Source organism: Microcaecilia unicolor, chromosome 7 (genome assembly GCF_901765095.1).
Source record: "Microcaecilia unicolor chromosome 7, aMicUni1.1, whole genome shotgun sequence".
NCBI lineage: Eukaryota > Metazoa > Chordata > Amphibia > Gymnophiona > Siphonopidae > Microcaecilia > Microcaecilia unicolor.
Window position 1 is genome coordinate 154191500 of NC_044037.1, and position 22251 is coordinate 154213750.

Here is a 22251-nt window from a genome sequence, read left to right on the forward strand (position 1 = left end):
GTACTATATTTCATAACCACCACTAGCCTTTTCATCCTTAAAGTGGAATGCAAGCAATGTTCACAAATGAATGTAAAGGGTCTAATGTATTGTGTGGACAAGTTGGGTATCTGAACATTTGTTAAGCTTATCTAAATGCTGTGAATCACAATAGTTTCACTTTTTTCCCTCTGTTCTTCTCTTCTGCATGTGCAACTCTATGTGCTTCCATATTTCTTTTTTCTCTTCTTCAGGGCTTTTCATTCTCTGCTCTTGAATGTTCCTTTAATGTTTTTTCTATGCTCTGTTTATGTGTGCAAGTCAACATACTTTTTGTTGTGGTTCTTTCAAAAAAATATATATATGGTTTTACTGTCTTCTTTTTATTTCTCTGGCAACTGTGATTGGGCTAAGAAATTTATATTTCATTGGTTTGTTGCATCATAGTCTGTAGTGTGTGGTGGATCACCGGAGGACACTTTGGTGATATGAGTAATTAAGGTGTATTTTCAAAGCACTTAGACTTAGAAATGTTCTATAGGTTTCCATGTAACTTTGTAAGTCTAAGTGCTTTGAAAATGAGCCCCATATTAACTTATGTAACTTTGAAAGTCTATATGCTTTGAAAAGAACCTCTTGGGGGTCACGTGATGCCTGCAACCTAACTGGCAGCAGGGAGACGGAGCTCCGCTGAGACTCAGCTAAAAAACAGCTAAAACTCCAGCATATTACCACCCTATATCACCAGGGGAACCCCGCTGTGCCTGGGAAGCTGACGGGAATCGGCAGAGTACAAGGAACAGCGGTGGGACAGAGGGTATGCCCACGAAGAGCCAGAGAGGACTGAAAAGTAAAACCGCGAAGCCACAAACGACACTCAAAATGGCGGAAGAGCGGGAATCCCAGCCGCCGACAGCAACGGCGGCAGGGGATTGGGCCAGAGAAATATCCAGAACAGTAGTTGAATAAAATGCAGTCGCGGTCGACGAGATAAATGAAAAATTCGATACACAGGCGAGGCACTTGGACGACGTGGAACAGAGAGTGTCCGTGCAAGAAGACGCTGTGCAGGACATGGCAAATCAAATTGTGGTCTTGCAGAAAGAAGCAGCGGCATTGAGAGAATAGACGAACAGGAAAACAGAAATCGCTGCAATAACTTGCGGGTGATTGGACTTCCAGAGGCGGTCCATGAGCAAGAGTTGTATCAATTCTTCAATACCTGGCTTCCGCAGCAATTGGGCACGGAAGGGAGAGCAGACGTCTGGCAGTGTGATCGGGCACACAGGATCGGAGCACGGAGAGAAGGAGAGGCAAGGCCGCGCACAGCCATAGTGCATTATGTCAACTGGCTGGAAAAGGAATCGCTGCTGAAGGCCTTTAGAGCAAGGAAGGAGGCGTTGGAATATGAGGGACAGAAGATCTTGCTCTTTAACGACTATTCAACGGCTGTAGCACAACAACGTATAGCAATGTCCCCAGCGTGTACATCCCTGTACAAAAAAGGTATCAGATTTTCACTCTCCTTTCCCGCCAAATTGAGAGTCTGGCACGAAGGGAAAAACTTGACATTTTCGGAGGTGGCAGAGGCTCATGCGTTTTTGGATAAGATCAATCGTGAGGAGCCAAGGAAGAGAGCTGATTGATGGCACACGTCTGAACTCGCTTTTGTGCCAGTGATATGCCACATATAGAGACGCTGGAATTGCTGAGACCGCATACACAACCACCAAAAGAGATCTAACACCTCGACGAACTTGAGGTGAGACTGGACAGAGCACGGAAGGGAGAGATGAAAGGAACTGTACAGACAATATGAGTTTGGACATTACTTTGCCTTAGATAAGTGGGATTAATCAGGGGGGGAGAGGCTGGTGGTACGGTGGGGGGGGGGGGGGGGGTGTTTATAAAGCTGAGAGGGAGCGGGGTGGGCAATGTTTTCTGTCTGCTGTGTGAGTTGGGGGTGGTGGAGGATGGAAGAGGAGAGAACATCCAGGGGGAATGAGTATAACAGGGGGAGGGAGGAGAGGGCAAACGGGAAGGTATGAGAATGTGTGTGGGTAAGCAAGAAGTGAGTGTGTGGGTGTGTGAAGAGCGGGAGGGAGCAGAAGGGGGGGGAATGTGACAAAGGATGTAAGGGGGGGAGAGATTTTGAAGAGCTTCAGGGAGTGTGCGACAGTGACATGGGGCAATGAGTGGAGTGAGCAAGAGCTCGGAGGGTCCAGCTGGGAGTCCTACGGAGCTCAACCTATGAATGACCTGCACGCGCCGGCATGTGTACTAGGTTATGGTTAATTTAAAACTTATCTCTATCAATGTGGATGGCGTCCATTCCCCGATTAAGAGAACTAAAATATTATCATGGCTAAAAAAACAGAGGGTGGATATAGCTTATTTGCAAGAAACCCACTTGTCCAAGGTAGAACATGCAAAGCTGAAGAGGGACTGGGTAGGTGAAGTAGCGAGTTCTGCCTTCAATAGTAGGCAGAGAGGAGTAGCTATTTTAATACATAAGCAGATCCCTCTCTACATACACAAAATCCTAACGGATAAAGAAGGTAGATATATTATAGTACTGGGAGAGTTGTGGGGCAGAAATCTGGGTCTCTGCAATGTGTATGGTCCCAATATATACGCCCATAAATTTTTTACAGATATAGTAGCTAAGCTGAGCATACAGTCAGAGTACCAACTAGTGATAGGAGGGGATCCTACCATTGACTGTAAACCTGCCAAACCAAAAAGCAGAGGCTGGGAAAACAAGGGGGTCAACTTTGTACTGAATCAACTGGAACAGTGGATGTGTGGCGTTTGATACACCCCCATGATGCTGATTACACTTTTTACTCTAACCCACATAACACATATTCCAGGCTGGACTACTTTCTTATATCGCACTCCCTATTTTCAACAGCAAAAGAGGTGCTCATACTAGGTAATATACTATCAGACCACTCTGCAATCTCTTTAACTCTAATGTACACGGCTGAGGGAACGGAGAGGGTGTGGAAGTTCTCCCCAGCACTTTACAATGACACAACCTTTCGTACATATGTAAGAGAAAAGTGGCTGGAATATCAGACCAATAATGAGACACCTGATGTGGATGCAGTCACTCTATGGAAAGCGTCCAAGGCAGTGTTGAGAGGGCACATATTTGCTTACACAGCAACAAGGAAGAAAAGACTAGAGGCTGATTTACTTAAATTATCACAGGAAAATCAGCTCCTCAGACAACAGCATGTGGTACATAGAGATAAGTCATTAAGGGAAAGGCTAGGGAGGCTGCAAACACAAATTGATCACCTGCTTACAAGTAGAGCTGAAAGGGACATTTACTAACGAAGATTCAAACTGTTTAAATGGGGTAGCAAAGCTGGGAAGATAATGGCAAATCTGGTGAGACCATATAAAAAAAGGCAGGTCATTACATCTATCCGGATAGTGTGGGGCGTAAATATAACCAGGAGCAGCAAATACAACAGCAGTTTGTTCAATACTATCGAACACTATACGGGGAACGAGAATTAGACCCGGAGTATAGGAATGCCTTTTTTGGAGATATGAAACTCCCTAAATTTACTCAGGATCAAGTGACTAGTATGAGTAAGCCTATTGACGCGCAAGAAGTGAGACAGGGAATAAAGAGTCTTAAATTGACAAAAGCACCGGGCCCAGATGGATATGGGCCAGAATATTATAAAATATTGTCAGATATAGTGGCCACTCCACTGACCAATATGTTTAATAGTTTGGCCCAGAAGGGGAGGGGGCTGCATCAAAATTTAGCACATATCATATTGTTACCCAAACCTGGGAAAGACCCAGAACAGGTGGGGTCGTATCGACCCATATCCTTACTTAACCAGGATGTAAAGTTATTAGCAAACACCTTGGCTAAGAGAATGAATGCTTTTTTATCGAGTATGATCCACGAGGATCAAGTGGGCTTCATACCGGGCAGGTATGCCTCGATGAACCTCACATGAGCCTTGGCTGCAATTCATGCTTATAGTGGGAGGGGGAGGGGGGAGAAGCTATTACAGGATTAGACATGGAGAAAGCATTCATAGTAACATAGTAACATAGTAGATGACGGCAGAAAAAGACCTGCACGGTCCATCCAGTCTGCCCAAGAAGATAAATTCATATGTGCTACCTTTTTATTTGTACTGTCCTCTTCAGTGCACAGACCGTATAAGTCTGGCCAGCCCTATCCCCGCCACCCAACCACCAGCCCCGGCACAGACCGTATACGTCTGCCCAGCACTAGTCCTGCCTCCCAACCACCAGCCCCAGCACAGACCGTATATGTCTGCCCAGCACTAGCCCCGCCTCCCAACCACCAGCTCCTAGGCTAGGCTCCTGAGGATCCCTTCCTTCTGCACAGGATTCCTTTATGGTTATCCCACGCATGTTTGAATTCCGTTACCGTTTTCATCTCCACCACCTCCTGCGGGAGGGTATTCCAAGCATCCACCACCCTCTCCGTGAAAAAATACTTCCTGACATTCTTCTTGAGTCTGCCCCCCTTCAATCTCATTTCATGCCCTCTCGTTCTACCGCCTTCCCATCTCCGGAAAAGGTTTGTTTGCGGATTAATACCTTTCAAATATTTGAACGTCTGTATCATATCACCCCTGTTCCTCCTTTCCTCCAGGGTATACATGTTCAGGTCCGCAAGTCTCTCCTCATACGTCTTGTAACGCAAATCCCATACCATCCTCGTAGCATTTCTTTGCACTACTTCAATTCTTTTTACATCCTTAGCAAGATACGGCCTCCAAAACTGAACACAATACTCCAGGTGGGGCCTCACCAATGACTTGTACAGGGGCATCAACACCTCTTTTCTTCTGCTGGTCACACCTCTCTCTATACAGCCTAGTAACCTTCTAGCTACGGCCACCGCCTTGTCACACTGTTTCATCGCCTTCAGATCCTCAGATACTATCACCCCAAGATCCCTCTCCCCATCCGTACCTAGCAGACTTTCACCGCCTAACACATACACCTCTCTTGGATTTCTACTCCCTAAGTGCATCACTTTGCATTTCTTCGCATTGAATTTTAATTGCCAAACCTTAGACCATTCTTCTAGCTTTTTCAGATCCTTTTTCATGTTTTCCACTCCCTCCGGGGTGTCCACTGTGTTACAAATCTTAGTATCATCCGAAAATAGGCAAACTTTACCTTCTAACCCTTCGGCAATGTCACTCACAAATATATTGAACAGAATCGGCCCCAGCACCAATCCCTGAGGCACTCCACTACTCACCTTTCCCTCCTCCGAGCGAACTCCATTCACCACCACCCTCTGGCGCCTGCACGTCAACCAGTTCCTAATCCAGTTCACCACTTTGGGTCCTATCTTCAGCCCATCCAGTTTATTTAAGAGCCTCCTGTGGGGAACCGTGTCAAAAGCCTTGCTGGAATCTAAGTAGATTACGTCTATAGCACATCCACGGGTCAATTCTCCGGTCACCCAATCAAAGAATTCAATGAGATTCGTTTGGCACGATTTCCCTTTGGTAAAACCATGTTGTCTCGGATCTTGCAACTCATTTTCTTCCAGGAAATTCACTATCCTTTCCTTCAGCATCGCTTCCATTACTTTTCCAATAATCGAAGTGAGGCTTACCGGCCTGTAGTTTCCAGCTTCTTCCCTATCACCACTTTTGTGAAGAGGGACCACCTCCGCCGTTCTCCAATCCCTCGGAACCTCTCCCATTTCTAAGGATTTATTAAACGATAGTATATCCTGGCAATACCTGTTTTGGGTCATGGAACAGTATAGATTACAGGGTAGATTTCTAGAGTGGATACGGGTAATGTATACGGCGCCTCAGGCATGTCTTTTAGTGAACAACAATCTGACAGAGAGCTTTGATCTCCAGAGGGGTACCAGACAAGGGTGTCCTATGTCACCCTTGTTATTCCTATTAGCCATAGAACCGCTGGCGATTAAGATACGTCATAGTAACCAGATCAGGGGGCTACAGATAGGAGGAAAAGAGATACGCATCAATTTGTTTGCGGATGACATTCTGTTATATATGGCAAATGCACAAGCACAGTTAGAACACGCATTGCATATAGTTACAGAATTTGGAGCTATATCTGGCTTAAAAGTCAACTGCACAAAATCATAGCTTCTTCCGCTCTCTCACAAAAAAGATAGGTCACGTGACACACGGCTAGAGAGCGGGTGGCGTCATGCTGAGCTCCCGCGTCCCCGCGCCGTTTTTTCAATTAAAAACCTTACCTTTGCTGCTTTGAACAGCAGAAAACACACCGACGGCGGTCCGAAAGACCGGGGCTTCGCTGAGAAGTATTGCGGAGTCAAAGCTGAGCGCGATGGCCGCTAAACCGGCGAAGAAAGACGGCGCGCGAACCCGCACAGCAGATGCAAAGATGGCGGACGGAGAAGGAGAAGGCCCGAAGACAGTAAGCTCTGCGTGGGCGGCGGAGGTAGCGGTGGAAGTCTCTGCTATGCTGGGAGCGTCGGTAGACACAAAACTCCAGAAGATTACGGAGCAATTAGGAGGCATCGACACTAAGCTTGAGACCATCCAATCAGAGTTCTCCCACTACAAACAACGGCTCTCCGATGTAGAGGACCAGGTCCAACAGCAGGTAAAAACGCAAAAAGAACTGAAAAGCAAGGTGGAAAAGCTGGAAAATAAGCTGGAAAACCTGGAGAACAGGGCTCGCAGGAGTAACATCAGAATGGTAGGCCTACCTGAAAAGATTAAAGACTCAGAGGTGAAAGATTTTTTGGAAACTTGGCTATCAAAAACTCTGCAGTTACAATCGCTAGCGGGACCCCTAAGAGTGGAACGTGCTCATCGGCTGGGACCTGGAAACCCGAATGATCCATGCCCCCGAATTGTTATCTTCAAAGTCCTCAATTTTGCTCATAAGCAGGAGATTTTTAGAGCATTTCGGAAGGCAGGGACTGTACAATATGAAAATAACATTGTGCGCTGCTTCCAGGACTTCTCGGCTGGTGTATCAATGCAACGGAGAGCATTTCGCGAGGTGTGTCAACAGCTATTTGCTAAAAAAATTTAATTTGCTTTGCTTTACCCGGCCCGTTTAAAGATTTGGCACAATGGGAAACAGATCGTGTTCACCTTGGCAGCAGAGGCCATGCAGTTTGTGAAGCGGGACCTGGTTGCTGAAGAGCCAGCGTGAAGGAAAAAGATAGATCAGAATTTGCAGAACTGCCCATATCACCGGTCACACATCCAATGAGGTATCTGGGGATTTATTTAAGCATGAACAAAGAGGAGATATATAAAAGGAATATACTAGACCAAATAGATAAAATTAAGCAAATTTGCTGAAGATGGAAGGATCTCCCTATATCTCTTTTGGGTAGGGTGGCTTTGGCCAAAATGATATTGCTCCCGAAATTACTTTACCCATGACAAACAATGCCTATATGGATAAAACGAAAAGATGAGAGGTTATTTAAATCTACGTTGTGCTCATTTATATGGCGTCAAAAAAGATCCCGCATAGCTTATAACACATTGATTTGCAGTAAGGATCAAGGGGGACTCAACATGCCGGACCTAAGATTGTATAATGTAGCAGCACTAATGCAAATAATACATGAAGGGATAATAGATCAGTCGAAGTTTACACCGTCAGACTGGTGGGAGGGGTGGTGTTCCCCACACACATTTATAAATCTGTTGCACACGGTACCCGGCTTAGGGACAAAGCTAAATTGGCAATTCACATTTCTTAAGCCAATACGCACAGCATGGTGTTGGTGGCAGACCAAACAGGCACGTAGCCCATATGAATCTCCTTTTATGAAAATGGTTGGCTTGATGGATTTTCCGGCGGGTATGGGACCGACAGTCTTTCAGCAATGGGCAAAGAAAGGATGTAGCACCATAGGCCACATGATCCTTGGGTGGGGGGGGGGGGGGGGGGGAAGATATGTTCATGTCGTTTACTCAAGTACGGGAGAAATGGCAGATTACCAATAACCAAATGCTAAATTACATGCAGATTAGACATTATTGGCAACAAAAAAGGGTGCAATACAGGGAGACATGGAAATATGGGGGTCTGGATGAAAAGATGTTGGGAATGCCACCCGGGGGGAATAGGCTATCACATTGGTATAAAGTGGTTAAAAAAACCATACCAGAGAGAGAACTGACTGGTAATGTCACAAAATGGAACACAGAACTAGGCACACACTACTCTTAAACACAATTTGATATCCTCTATGCCACACTTTTTAAATCAGCAGATTGGCAAGAATCTCAATATAAATTACTCCACAGAGCGTACAATACAAGCGTAAAAGGGAAAGAGATGAAACTGTGGGACTCAGATGAGTGTCAGAGGTGTCACTTGGGGAGGGGCACTATTGTGCACTCATTTATAGAATGCCCAAAATTGACACTGTGGAACAGGGTATTTGAGATTCTCAACAAAGTGCTGCAAAAGACTGTAGAGTGGTCATATTCGGCCTTGTTATTGGGAGACCAGTCAGATCTGACCATACAGGGGTTGACGCATCCACAGAGGAGATTTCTGTACATGTCGGCACTAGCAGTTAAAAAGACTATACTACAATTTTGGATTTCAGAAGAGGATGTCCCATTCTCAGGATGGGTAGCACACATATCTGAAATTGCCCAATACAAGTATTCAAGTTATAACCGCTCCCCAAAGCTAACCAATAGACAGTATGCATCTTACTGGCACAAAATTCTTGAGGAGCTAAAAAAGAACAATGGCCCTAATCAGTAGAAGCAAGGGGGAGGGGGGAGGGGGTTTAAATGAGAGTATGAGAGAGTGTGTGCATGGAGGAGTTGAGAGAATGGGAATAAGTGTGTAGGGTTAAAGTGGGGATACAATAGTTCACAAATGTTATGAGAGTTGTGTGGGGATTGTTGTATAATGAAAATTCGATTCGAGATGATGCTGTATTAATACACAAGGGGATAGTGCTGTCATGTGTAATGAGCACCTGCGCACGTTGCGAAGTAGAAGGTACTGTCTGGATATGTATAGCATTGCCTCGTATTGATGTTAATAAAGACAAAGTAAAAAAAAGAAAAAGAAAAGAACCTCTTAGTGTACTAAGGGCCCCTTTTACCAAGCTGAAGCAAAAGGGGGCCTGCGCTGGCAAAGCTGGGTGGATTTTCTAAGGTCTTTAGTCTAATCCAAAGTGTGAAAGGCATGTTCTCTGACATGAGTATGTGTTTTGATGAAAAGTGTTTGCAGGATCCACCACCACCTGAGGAAGGATTTTTTGGATAGATGCACAGAATCACCCTATTGCTGAAAAAGTCATATAGGGTGGATCAGTCACTAAGGACTGGAGCTCACCGAGTGCTGAAGTGACTCTCACGAAGAAAAGGACCTTCCAGGTCAGATATTTCAGACTATCAGCCTGTCCTTCTAGTGGATGTCATCAGTTAGAAAGATACAGGAGTAACCGGCAGGTTGAGGCCCATGAACAGACTCACCAGTTGATATGGCCCCAGGGCTGGAGATGGTCTTTGTGGTCTTCTCCCTACAACCACCTTCCCTTCATGTTAAGCCTCTGGTGCTAGTGGCCACCAGGTCTTAACCACAAAAAACCACCTTGGGGGTAGTACAGGACACTTAAGAGCCCTGAAGAGAAAACAGGGAATAAGAGAGCCAGTAGCACTCAGAAAGGAGTCTTGAATTAGGTCAATGCTAGAGCCTAGCATAAATCCTAGTATTGGAATAAAGGTGGCTTCCACAAGACAGAATAAAGATCAAGAGCACAGACAAGAAGCAATAAATAGTCCAAACACGAGGCAACACCAAAAAAGTCCAGGACTAGATTTATACACATATCCAGCAAGAGGAAGATGGACTGAGAAGATGCGGCAGGCACCTAGCAGGTTAATGCAGCCAGCCAGCCTGGTGGAATCTGCAGGCTGGAGCACAGAGGTTGACCCAGGCAAAACTCTCCCAAGAGCTGAACATTCTGCCAACCAGCGGTGGAATCTCATAGTTATCAAAGAAACACACATATTTTTACCCACCTATAGGATGAGTAATAATCTAAGATCATATGTCCAACAGTTTTAAAACTGTTTTACTCGTGTCCTCTGTATACATAAACCAACATTTGCACCATTCTTCTCTATAGCCAACAAAGTAAATAAATACAAACTGCCATGCTTATCACATATTCAGTTATTTCTTCTTTAAGACTAGTCTTGCATTTTCCATGTTTATTTTATTTTTTGCCATCTAATAATTTTTTTTAGCCTTGTCATGGCATGCTATAGGCCATACCTTATTCTTACTGCTTTCACAGGACTGTAAACTGGCAAGGATCTGGCTTTCAATGGCTTGTACCCATGCATCTCTCTCTTCATAGGCAGTAGCTTCGAAGTGCCATGTTTGGCCGGTAAGGGACACAATAATAAACTCAAAGTTTTCTTCTGGTTCTGAAATATACACAATAACAGAGTTAAAGTTAATCTGATTTTACTTCTCTTGGCAGTGAATACTCATAAGTTCTTGAAATTACAGTAACTGAACATGCTGGAAAAGAATAAGGCAATAATGAGAAACTAAATCCAAATCATTTCAGTGCACCCAGAATATTTCTTTCACTTAGAATTCACTGCCAAAAATCTGTACACATTCCAGAGTTTCACTTTTTGAAATTATGAAGTCCCTTTATGTTCTGTGTGGTGACATAAATGTCCTTGGTCCAGTTAAAACCCACTTACTCTTCTTATCACCTTTAAAGAGGAAGACAGAAGATATCCTAAATAAAACAAAAATACTTTTCCTGGTTGATACTCACTCCATGGGGGTTGGCGCTTTTTAAAATGCTGACCGCTGTGAGCAGAATTGGCACCAGATGTTCAGTGCCGGACCATATCTGGGCACCAGCACTGAATATCTGGGTCTATTTCTTTAGGTGCTAGCTGCCAGGTCTTATGTGCATAAAAGATTCTGGCCACGTACTGAACCCCCCCTACTTTCTGATCCACCCTCCCTCTCCCCCCTCCAGAATCCCTTTTCCTTCCCAACCCCCCAAAAACCTAAGTCGGCCCAAGCCCTCCCACTGAGCCCCCCACCCCAGGCCTACCTCTCCAGGTCCCTGGTGGTCTAGGGGAAAATGGGCAGAAGTGATGCCAACTCACTTCTTCCTGTGCGGCCTGCCCTTCAAAATGGCTGTTGTGACCTCTAGCGACAGCTTTGCATTACTTCAGGAGTGGGGGGTGGTGCTGGGGACAGCTTAGTTTTTTTTTTTTTTGGGGGGGGGGGGGGTGGGGGTGTGTGTGGGAGGGGGGATTCTGAAGTTCCAGGAATCAGAAGGTAGAGTTATCATACCTTATTGGCCACTACTCAGAGATTAACTGGGCTCCAGCCGATATTTAGTCTGGTGCCCTTTTAACTTCACTACATAAAGTTAGGACAGCCTTTTTTCTGTCCTAACTTTGGGGCCCTTTTACCAAAGGGTTGCCGTATGGCAACCTGGAACTACCACCAGCCCAAAACGGGTGCTGGAGGTAGTTCCATCCGCAGCGTCCGCCATTTCTGGCACTAGTGTAAATATTGAAAAAATATTACCACAGGGGGTTACCTGCATCAGGTTAGCGTGGGAGCCCTTACCATCACCTCAACGGGTGGTGGTAAGTGCTCCCTCGAAATGGGCATGTGGCATGTGCAAACATCACACAGCCATTTCATTTTTAGTTATTTTCACCCGCTGCAGTAAAAGGGGCCCTGGTGCGCAGCAAAAACGTTCGCCACCGCTAGTGCAGGGTCCCTTTTACCAAGGCTTAGTAAAAGGGGTCCTTTATGCGGTTACCTAGCCAGCCGGTTAGTGGACTGAATAACGCCACTAACCTGCTAGGTTGCTACTTCGCCCATACTCTGCTCCTGATATGCCCCTAACCTTGCAGGTTAGGAGATGACTGGTTAGTGGGAATATTCAGCAGTATTTTCCGGTTAAGTGTTGCTGAACATCCATGCTTAGCCCCAACCAAATGAATTAAATGGCTGCAAGTTCCAATCAGTCACTGGGCAGGAGAAGTCCCATCACCAAACTGGATGGAATTATAAAAGGGCCTTGTATGCATGAAGGTGACCAGGGGAGTATGAGAGGCTGCCTGGGTTCATAGCTGGGGCATAGCATAGCCTCTGTCCATTTAATGTGACCAGCTCAGCCATTTCAAAAAGACAGCAATTCACAAACAAGGCAGCTACATTTAACTCATTATCAAGCTGAATCATAGGGAGAAGGGAAATACAGATTAAGGGAGGTCTATGAGAAAAGAATCCACAAGAAAGGAATCAGTGGTACTATGAGAAGGGCTAATCATCTGTTGAAATGGCTGAGTTGGTCACATTAAACGGGACACAGGCTATACTATGCCCCAGCTATGAGCTCAAGCTGCCTCTCATACTCCCCTGGCCACTTCGATGGAAGGAAGACATGAGCTTATGCATACAAGGCCCTTTTACAATTCCATCCATGATAAACTCAATGTTGTAAAAGGGACCTGCTGTCCAGATGCATCCCTACTTAACACTTTGGTAGCCATTTGAAGCACACATGTACTTTCACTTTGAAAATCTCACAAAATCCATAAAGTAAAAAGTGCATGTTAGAAAATCACCCCCCTCCTCCCACATGATAAATGGTTAAGGGGCTTTTGTGCCCTGGATGAACAGTTTCACATATATTTTTTGAACTGAATTACAACTTACAAACAGGGGACCGCGCTTCTAACCTTTTAAAATTCATTGTTTCCACCTCTCCCTCAGTCAAGACTATTACATATTTTTGTTTGATCTGCCAACTTAAGACTTTCTGTAATTAAAAAACAAAACAAGAAAGCTTTAGCACTAAGGTATCCCCCCCTTTCTAGGTCACTTTACCTTTATCAAGTGGCCTCCACTGCCATTTTCTTGAGCTGTTTTGCTTGACCAGCAACTCAGCCAGTTCATCTTTTCTTCCATTTTACTCAGTCTGTTTACTAGTTTGTGAAACAATGTTTAAAGAATTACTAAAGTCCAAACACCTCCACATCTTCTTCCAGAAACACTAGCCTCTGTCTCCTCATCAACAAACTTGAGCAAGATTGTTGGCAAAGTCTCAACTTGGTGAATCCATGTTGACTAATGTCCTCTCAAGTGAAAGTACTACATTATTAGTAGCCTAGTGGTTAGTGCAGTGGACTTTGATCCTGGGGAACTGAGTTCGATTCCCACTGCAGCTCCTTGTGACTCTGGGCAAGTCACTTAACCCTCCATTGCCCCTGGTACAAAATAAGTACCTGAATATATATAAACTGCTTTGAATGTAGTTGCAAAAACCTCAGAAAGGCGGTATATCAAGTCCCATTTCCCTTTATTAGTGTTTCCATAGTTTTGCCCAGCAATGAAGTTAGACTTACAGAGGCACAGGGAAGGATTACAGATTAAAAGAAGCAGTCACAGTAAATGTGCCTAAGCATCCTTTGCTTACTGAAATTTCTGATATGCAATAATTGCATATACATGGTCAATTTCAGCTGTGGCTACCCAAGGCGAGAACACTACTCAAAAAGCACAACAGAAAAACTGCATCACAAGCTTTGCTCTGACATTTAGGACACAGGTATTCACTGCATAGAATCAAAATGTGAGAAGAAGAAAGCTGAGTAATCTTTGGAGAGTGCAAGTATGGTTCTAAAGAAAATTTCGAAAGCTGTCTGTTTATAAAGATAGTAAGCAATTTCAGAGATTATTTGAGCTTTCTAAAGGTGTATTAGAGATACAGATATATTACTTAATGAAAATGACACTATGATCGTTATCATTCCAGCAAAATGCTAGAGATTTCAAAGGCATGTATTTCAAATGACAAGAGGTGTGGTTAAGCAGTGGAAAGACTTTCGGACGGACAAAGCAGTAAAGAAGAGAACTGCAAAGAATATTGCATTTATTAAATTAACAAGAGATAAACTGAACTGAAAAAGCAGCAGATTTCAAGCTAAACTGAAATTTTACACACTACATTATAATTTTAGCTGTTTTGTAACATATGAAGTTACATGTTATAAATGTTTAGTAAGAAATCAGTCCACCATAATAATATTACTTTCAACCTGTCAAAATCAACCTTTAAAACTTGATTGCTTAATTTACTCTGTCATATATGAACTATACTGCAATACCACTCTGTATTTCTTAATCTGGAAATGGTGATCACCATAACGGTACAATGTAAGCCACATTGAGCCTGCCAATAGGTGGGAAAATGTGGGATACAAATGCAACAAATAAATAAACCTGCCCAATTACTCTAAACTACATTAATAACACCAATATTATAATAATTGTGCCCAGTTACTATGCAGGCAAAACCTCACGGGGCCAATTCTACATCCATGGGAAGGGGGTAGGCAAGTTAGCCATCATGCTGAGCTCAGAAGGAATTCCTCCTCATTACACAAGTTCAACCTGTCAAATTTTTTTATTATGCTTTAAAGGTTAATAGGCCAATCAGCCATCTATTATTTCCACAGAACCCTGGCGGACAACAGGATAAATTGGTAAAAACAGCTGCTAAGGTTGTATACTTGGAATGTTACTGAAAAGAATTTAGACAAAAGTGCTTTATTTATTTGTCTTGTTTTTGTGTAGTAGGTGAGCCTATAAAGGAAAAAAGGGACATAACAGATGCTTAATTGCATTCCAGCGGAGTTGTAAGGCAGAGACCATCTATGCAACACTATTTGAAAGGGGTGATTGCCAATATGAGTTAGATGTCAATATGATTAGAAAATTGCAGAGCTCTGCATATAATTAAAGGACACTCGGGCAGCCAAAGCAATTATGCAAATCATGCACCATCCCAAATACTAGTGGTTGTGCTTGGCACAAGTGAGAATTAGTTTTTATTTTTTTTCCTCCAGCATTACGTAGCAACTCCTATTGTTTATGAATATTTTCCTTCTTTCTGTGCAAATAATCCCATCATCATCTACCAGCAAATTATCATATCTAGGGTCTGAATTAGTAAGGCTTTCTTTTCATTCTGTGTCTAGGGGGAAAAATTAGTCATTCAGATCCCTTCTTTCTGCTTCTCTATCACTTCTCATATAAAAAGTATTGCAGCAACCATCATTAGCCAAGAAAACATGCTGCAACTAATGAATCAACTATTATCAGTGCAGCTGTTTGGCTACCCTACCCATAAACATTTGCTAAGTAAGGTCTTATTGTGTACATTAAAATGATTCAAAATAGTAGTTAAATCATAAGAACATAGGAATAGCCACACTGGGTCAGACCAATGGGCCATCTAGCCTAGTATCCTGTTTCCAACAGTGGTCAATCCAAGTACCTGGAAGAAACCCAAATAGTAGCAACATTCCATGGTACCAATCCCAGGGCAAGCAGTGGCTTCCCCATGTATACCTCAACAGCAGACTACAGACTTTTCCTTCAGGAACTTGTCCAAACCTTTTTTAAACCCAGTGTGGTAATGTGAGCAACAGCACGTCACAGAATCCTCATAAATACGGGTGGAGGGCAGGGCAATGTCAAAAGGAGAGGCTTTATTCTGTACAGAAAGGGAAATAAATAGGAATGTTTCCTCACAGGCTTTTCATTCTCAGTAAAGACTCAAACATAATCCTGGAACTATGTCCCTGAAAGGTTCCAGACTTCAATAAAAACTACTTTTCCATCTTGGTTCACGGTTCCTGCACCTTGTCTCAGACACAGGCTTCACAGGCTAAATATACAGTCAATTCTTCTTCATTTAGACTCTTGTAGTCTCTCTCTTATACACGCCACAGGGTGAGTTAACATTCACTCTCTTAACTCTGCTGGAAATTACAGGATTCTGGGAGTCCTCTAAACTCAGATTCCCACTCTCTCTCTCTCTTGGAAACTTGTTTTGGGGCCTCCCTTAGCTCTCACTCTTGGAAAACTCTGGGCCTCTCCTTCTCTCACTGACTCAGGGAATTTAACGCCCTCCTGGCATAGGCGGTCGGTGGCCGAACTGTTTGGGGAGGCTAAAGGGGGTGGGGTTAGGGGTGTGGTCAGGGGCGCAGCTTACATCCATAATTGTCTGAGAACACACAGAAAAAAAAATAAGTAAAAATAAAATAGTCACAATTAATACCTTTTATTAAATTTAGATATTAGATATGTATCATATGTCAAAGAATAAAGTGGTTGCTCAAAGCATATACTAACCACAATCACTCAACTGCAAAACAAAAACACACTCAGAACCTTACTGTACCATAAATATTACACTGAGCAGACCTTAATACACCAATATACCACCCATACGGAAAATGCAGACTGTCAACAATATAAAACAAGGGATCATATCATCACAATTCTCATGTAGAGCCACAAAACACCCTTTTAGTGTGGATAGTGTTCACAATGAGCTCCTTTTATTAATGACCAGATAGAGATAAGAGTTTTCAAGTTTGGCACAGTATAAGTAATCACAAACAAAATATAGGAAAACCAAAAGCATTAGGGGCTTATAGCCCATTTAGTTATGCTTAAACAAAAGAGATCTGCATGAAACAAAATATTAATTTTTTTATTTTGACTTAAACCCTTCAGAGTCAGCACCTACCTCTCCTGAAATCCAACATGCACTGCGTGCCACAATTTCCTCAAATTATTATGGTCTGGGTCTGGGAAGGTAGTGGGAACACCTCAGACAGCCACTCTTAACCAGCCTTGAGCCTTCCCTACTCAGTGACGGCCCCTCCCGCGCATTCCCGCCTAAGCGGAACAGGAAGTTGCATCATGACGGGATGGGAGCTCTCGTAGGGAAGGCTGACTGACTGGCTGAGCCTGAGGCGAAGAAGAACATCATGATGATGATGATCGGTGACGTTGGGTAGCCCGAAGCCAGTTTAAGGTGGATCGGCGGTGTGGAGGCAAAAAGAGGAGAAGGGACGCAGCGTGCCGGTGAGAGACCGAGTAGCCCCGGGCGGGCGGAACTGGGCATGGGCATGGCGCTCAGGTGATGGTGAGCCGGCAGCACTGCAAAGAAGAGAGAGGACTGGAGTCAGTCGACTGGTCTACTCTCAGACAATGGTGTAGCCAGACCTGACATTTTGGGTGGGCCTGGAGCTAATATGGGTGGGCACTATGTATATAGGTTTGTGTAGCACTTAATGATGGATTTCTAAGTAGTCTGCCCAACAGCTGCCCTGCATCAATATAAACCACATATATACTTAATAGAAAAACAGATATTTGTAATACAGTTACATTATCCCATATCTTAAACTTGACCAGACATAAGTCTGCAATAATGGCAAACATCTCAATACACATAACAGGATCCTGCAATATAATTACAGCAATAGAAGAGATCCTTCAAACTTTGCTTTATAACAAATGCCTGATTAAGTAAACTTTGAAGTCTTTTTCACTTCCTCTAGCTCTATTCTATCTCCCTTCTGATGCTGACAAAATAAAATGACCACGGTTTGGTACATATCCTTCAACTTTACATTATAATAAATATACATGCCTTATTAAGCTGTATTAATCAAACATTTAAAATTTGGTAAATATACCTTTGAAGACTTCTTCCTTTTCTACCTACTATGGAATTTGTTGCATATAGAGGACATAGCTAGAATGTTTCCTCTTATAGCTTTCCATAGGAAAAATGTATTTAAATTCGGGTAGCACCTCAATAATAACAACATAAAATCCCTTCACCTCCAGGTACTTTGTGAAGTAACTGAAAATCCTGCAAAGAAGCTTCGAGTCTATGTTGCAAACCTTAACCAATTCTGAATACAAATGCCACTAACAGTACCTTTAAAAAGGCAGCAGTGAATACACACAACAGCAATACGCATCTCATTGGAAAGGTCAGACAAGTCAGACTCCTAGATCCCCCACACAAACTACATGCCAGCAAAATCTCTCACCTGTTGGTTCACATGCAAAACACAGACCAACCCACATCAATTATAGAATTAAGGACCAAAAATCTGAAATTGTCTTGTAGCCTGGCATCAGTCCTTCCCTTCCTTATTCCTCTTTGAACCTACTGTTGGAACCATCAGCCAATGAAATGGCTTTTAGCTGTAGCTATCCCAGGTTACCTGATAATTATGCACACATCATTGCAGTCATGCCCTCCTCTCGGTGTACATGCTCAGAAAAAAAACAAAAACTTTGAACCATTTAAAGGTTTTAACAATTACACTATTTATTTTTTATTTCTCCCCAGTCTCACTTGCACACCTCCCTCCAAACCCGTTCTCTTTAATTTGAATGTTGTTCACTTCAAGCTCACCACGAATGAGAAGTTCTTCCCATCACCAAAGACGTATATAGCACTGGTTGTATTCTTTTAAACAACTTCAGCAGAGCATGCCTGCCTCAGTGAGCATTGCTGCCCTGCCTTCACTTCCAGTTTGCCAGGACGACTTGGGCAGGGGAGAGAGGAAAATCACAACTTCAGGTAAAAGATTTTGCAAGTGAGCAGGTCTCAGCTGGGGAGGCATAGCCTCCCCAAGCCTCTTATACCGGGCGCCTATGCCTCCTGGCCTGAGCCCTGCCCCTCAGACAGCCTCAGTCTCAGCAAACCAGTGCCACCTGCTGAAAGGTGGCTGCACTGTAACCTCAGTTAGGGACTGTTTCTAGGGATGTCTGCTATTATGTCACTCACTCCCTCACACCCAGATATGCTAATCACTGTTACCTCATCCTCTGGCAATGAGTTATAAAGCTTAACAATTAGTTGAGTGAGAAAATATTTCCTCCTATTTGTTTCAAAGTATTTCCCTGTAACTTCATTGAGTGTCCGCTAGTCTTCGAACATTTTGAAACAGCAAAAAATCGATTCACTTCTACTCGTTCTACACCACTCAGGATTTCGTAGACCTCAATCATATCTCCCCTCAGCTGTCTCTCTTCCAAACTGAAGAGCCCTAACCTCGTTAGACTTTCCTCATATGAGAGGCGTTCCATCCCATTTGTCATTTTGGTCACTCTTCTTTTTTTTTTTTTAAATTCTTTATTTATAAGTTTCATTATTACATTTACATAACATAAATGTTAATTGGAAAAAAAAGAAAAATATATTGCAGGAAAATCTTCATACATAAGATTGAAATAGCACATAATTTCGTCCACTACTTATTATAGGCAAGATACAAGGAAAAATATAATTTGAAATATTATTCTAACAAAAGAGGGGATATATTAAAGGACCACTAGCGACTGCCAGCATTCTAATTTGTAGGGGCATCCCGACTACCAACTACTTCTCCTTCATGAGATAAAATAAACTCCTGTAGTTTCCTTGATTCAAAAAAGACATAATTAACTGCATTTAAAGAAATTAAACATCTACATGGAAATTTTAATAGGAAAGTCCCATTCAAAGCAATAACTCTTGATTTCAAATCTATAAATTGCTTTCTTCTTTTCTGAGTCTCTCTGTTCAAGTCAGGAAACACCAGTATTTTACTTCCAAGAAATTGTGTTGAAATGTGTCTGAAGTAAAGTCGGAGTATGTTTTATCTATTGGCCTCAAATGCGAAAGTCACTAATAAAGTTGTACGCTCCATGATCACATCAAGAGAACTTTCCAAAAATTCCGTCAAGTTGTTGTTGAGGGTCAGCAGGACCCGATGTCCGAGTGATGTAATATGCCTTAACAATAGGAGGAAATGCTTCTGTAGGAATCATCAATACTTCTGTGCAGTACTTCTTAAGCATATCAATGGGAGTAATCAAAGGAGATCTTGGAAACTTAAGGAATCTCAGGTTATTCTTCCTCATTTGATTATCTAAATATTCTAATCTTCCATCCAACATATTTCTATCTTGGATCAAGGTTCCAGTGGAACTTTGCAATTTTTTAATTTCACCTTCATTCATTTCAATTTTTTGATCATTCAATTCAACTCTTTCAGTAAAAGATGTTTTAAACTGATTCAGAGGTCACTCTTCTTCAAACCTTTTCTAATTCTGCTATATCTTTTTTGTGATATGGCGACCAGAACTGAACACAATAATCAAGGTGAAGTCGCATCATGGAGCAATACAGAGGCATTATAATATTATTGGTCTTATTTACCATCGTTTGCTTTTTTGACTACAGCGGCACACTGGGCAGAAGGCTTCAGCATATTGCTACAATGACACCTAGATGTTTTTCTTGGGTGCTGACTCCCAAGGTGAACCTAGAATCAGGTAACTATGATTCGGATTATTCTTCCCAATGTGCATCAATTTGCAGTTATCCACATGAAATTTCATCTTCCATTTGGATGCTCAGTCTATCAATTTCCTACGGTCTCTCTGCAATTTTTCACAGTCTGCATGCATTTTAACAACTTTGAATAGTTTTGTGCCATCTGCAAATTTAGTTACCTCACTTGTTGTCCGGATTTCCAGATCATTTATAAATATGTTAAATAGCACTGGACCTAGTATAGATCCCTGCGGCACTCCACTATTCACCCTCCTCCATTAAGAATAGTCATTTAACCCTACCCTCTGTTTTCCTTCCAATAACCAATTCCTAAACCACAACAGAACATTGTCTCCTATCCCATGACTTTTTAATTTTCTCAGGAGTCTCTCATGAGGGATGTTGTAAAAAGCTTTCTGAAAATCTTAATACACTATGAAGCTGATTTTCAAAGCACTTAGACTTACAAAGTTACATAGAAACCTATGGGACTTTGTAAGTGTAAGTGTTTTGAAAACACGCCTCTATATCAACTGGCTCACCTTTATCCATATGTTTATTAAAACCTTGAAAGAAATGAAGCAAATTGGTGAGGCAAGACTTCCCTTGGCTGAATCATGCTGACTCTGTCCCATTAAACCATGTTTATCTATGTGTTCCATAATTTTATTCTTTATAACACACAAGTGAAACTTTAAAGCATGCATGGGAAATAGTACTCATATGTGCTTTAAAGCCTCAATTACAAATGCATATAAAAATTTAACACCTGCTTTGGATCAGACGTTAGCAGCCCTTCTCTTTTTTGACCTGGCAGTTACCTCCTGGTCCTTTGTACTTCCATTTCAGGGGCCAATGTAATAATGGTGATTAATTAAATGTATATTATCACAAAGGAAGGATATCTATAGACGATTTGTTAAATTAATAGTATCACAAAGGAAGGATATCTATACACAATTTGTTACACTAATATTGTATCAAAGAGACATTGGAAATTTATTACAACCAAATCCTAAGACACAGCAGCTCCAATTTAGAGTCATTGTTTGAAGATGAGTAAGTTCACTCTCATATTCTGTTTCTTTAATTTTCATCTTTGATTTCACTCTCATCAGTACTGGCAAGATGTTTTTTCACACCTTTAGCAAAATAAATTTTAGAATTCGTCTCCCATTTGGTTGTTGGGTATAATCCGTTTTTATACATTTTTAGCACCACACGTTTTAGGATTGGTTACTCGTTTGAATATTGGGTATATCTCATTTTAATTAATCTTGACACCATATTTCACAATATATATTAACAGTTCTTAGGAAAGATGCTCTCGCTGATTAATTTAGATGTTTTTTTAGAGAATCTTCTTAAGAGTGTGGACATACAGTCTCATTTTTATTTGATGCATATTTTTCATTACATATTACAAGTGGATGTATTTATTGGACATGAGGTAAAATAAAGATACATACCTGTAGCAGGTATTCTCCGAGGACAGCAGGCTGATTGTTCTCACGACTGGGTGACGTCCACGGCAGCCCCCCCAAACGGAAATCTTCTTAGCAACAAAGCTTGCTAGAGCCTTCGAGCGTGCGCGTCCATCTTCCTGCCTGTCGCGCGAGAGTCCCGACAGTTCGATATCAAAGCAAACAAGGGCAAAGACAACTCCAAAGGGGAGGTGGGCGGGTATGTGAGAATAATCAGCCTGCTGTCCTTGGAGACTACCTGCTACAGGTATGTATCTTCATTTTCTCTGAGGACAAGCAGACTGCTTGTTCTCATGACTGGGGTATCCCTAGCCCCCAGGCTCACTCAAAACAACAAAGGAAGGTCAATTGGGCCTCGCAACAGTGAGGACATAACAAGGATTGACCTACGAAGAAACATCTGAGAGTAAAGCCTGGAACAGAAGAAAAAAGGGCCTAGGGGGGTGGAGTTGGATTCTAAACCCCAAACAGATTCTGCAGCACCGACTGCCTAAACCGACTGTCGCGTCGGGTATCCTGCTGCAGGCAGTAATGAGATGTGAATGTGTGAAGACCACGTCG

The 22251-nt window shown here is 42.6% G+C and overlaps 1 protein-coding gene across 2 annotated transcripts in view; it reads right to left on the minus strand.

Annotated features, from left to right (window-relative positions):
* AGAP1 (ArfGAP with GTPase domain, ankyrin repeat and PH domain 1) overlaps window positions 1-22251 on the minus strand; it is a 2358592-nt gene that overhangs the window by 314184 nt on the left and 2022157 nt on the right. For both annotated transcript variants that reach the window (XM_030210552.1, XM_030210551.1), the window contains exon 14: window positions 10288-10442. In XM_030210552.1, the coding sequence (XP_030066412.1) occupies window positions 10288-10442 (155 nt within the window). The remainder of the gene's footprint in view (window positions 1-10287; window positions 10443-22251) is intronic.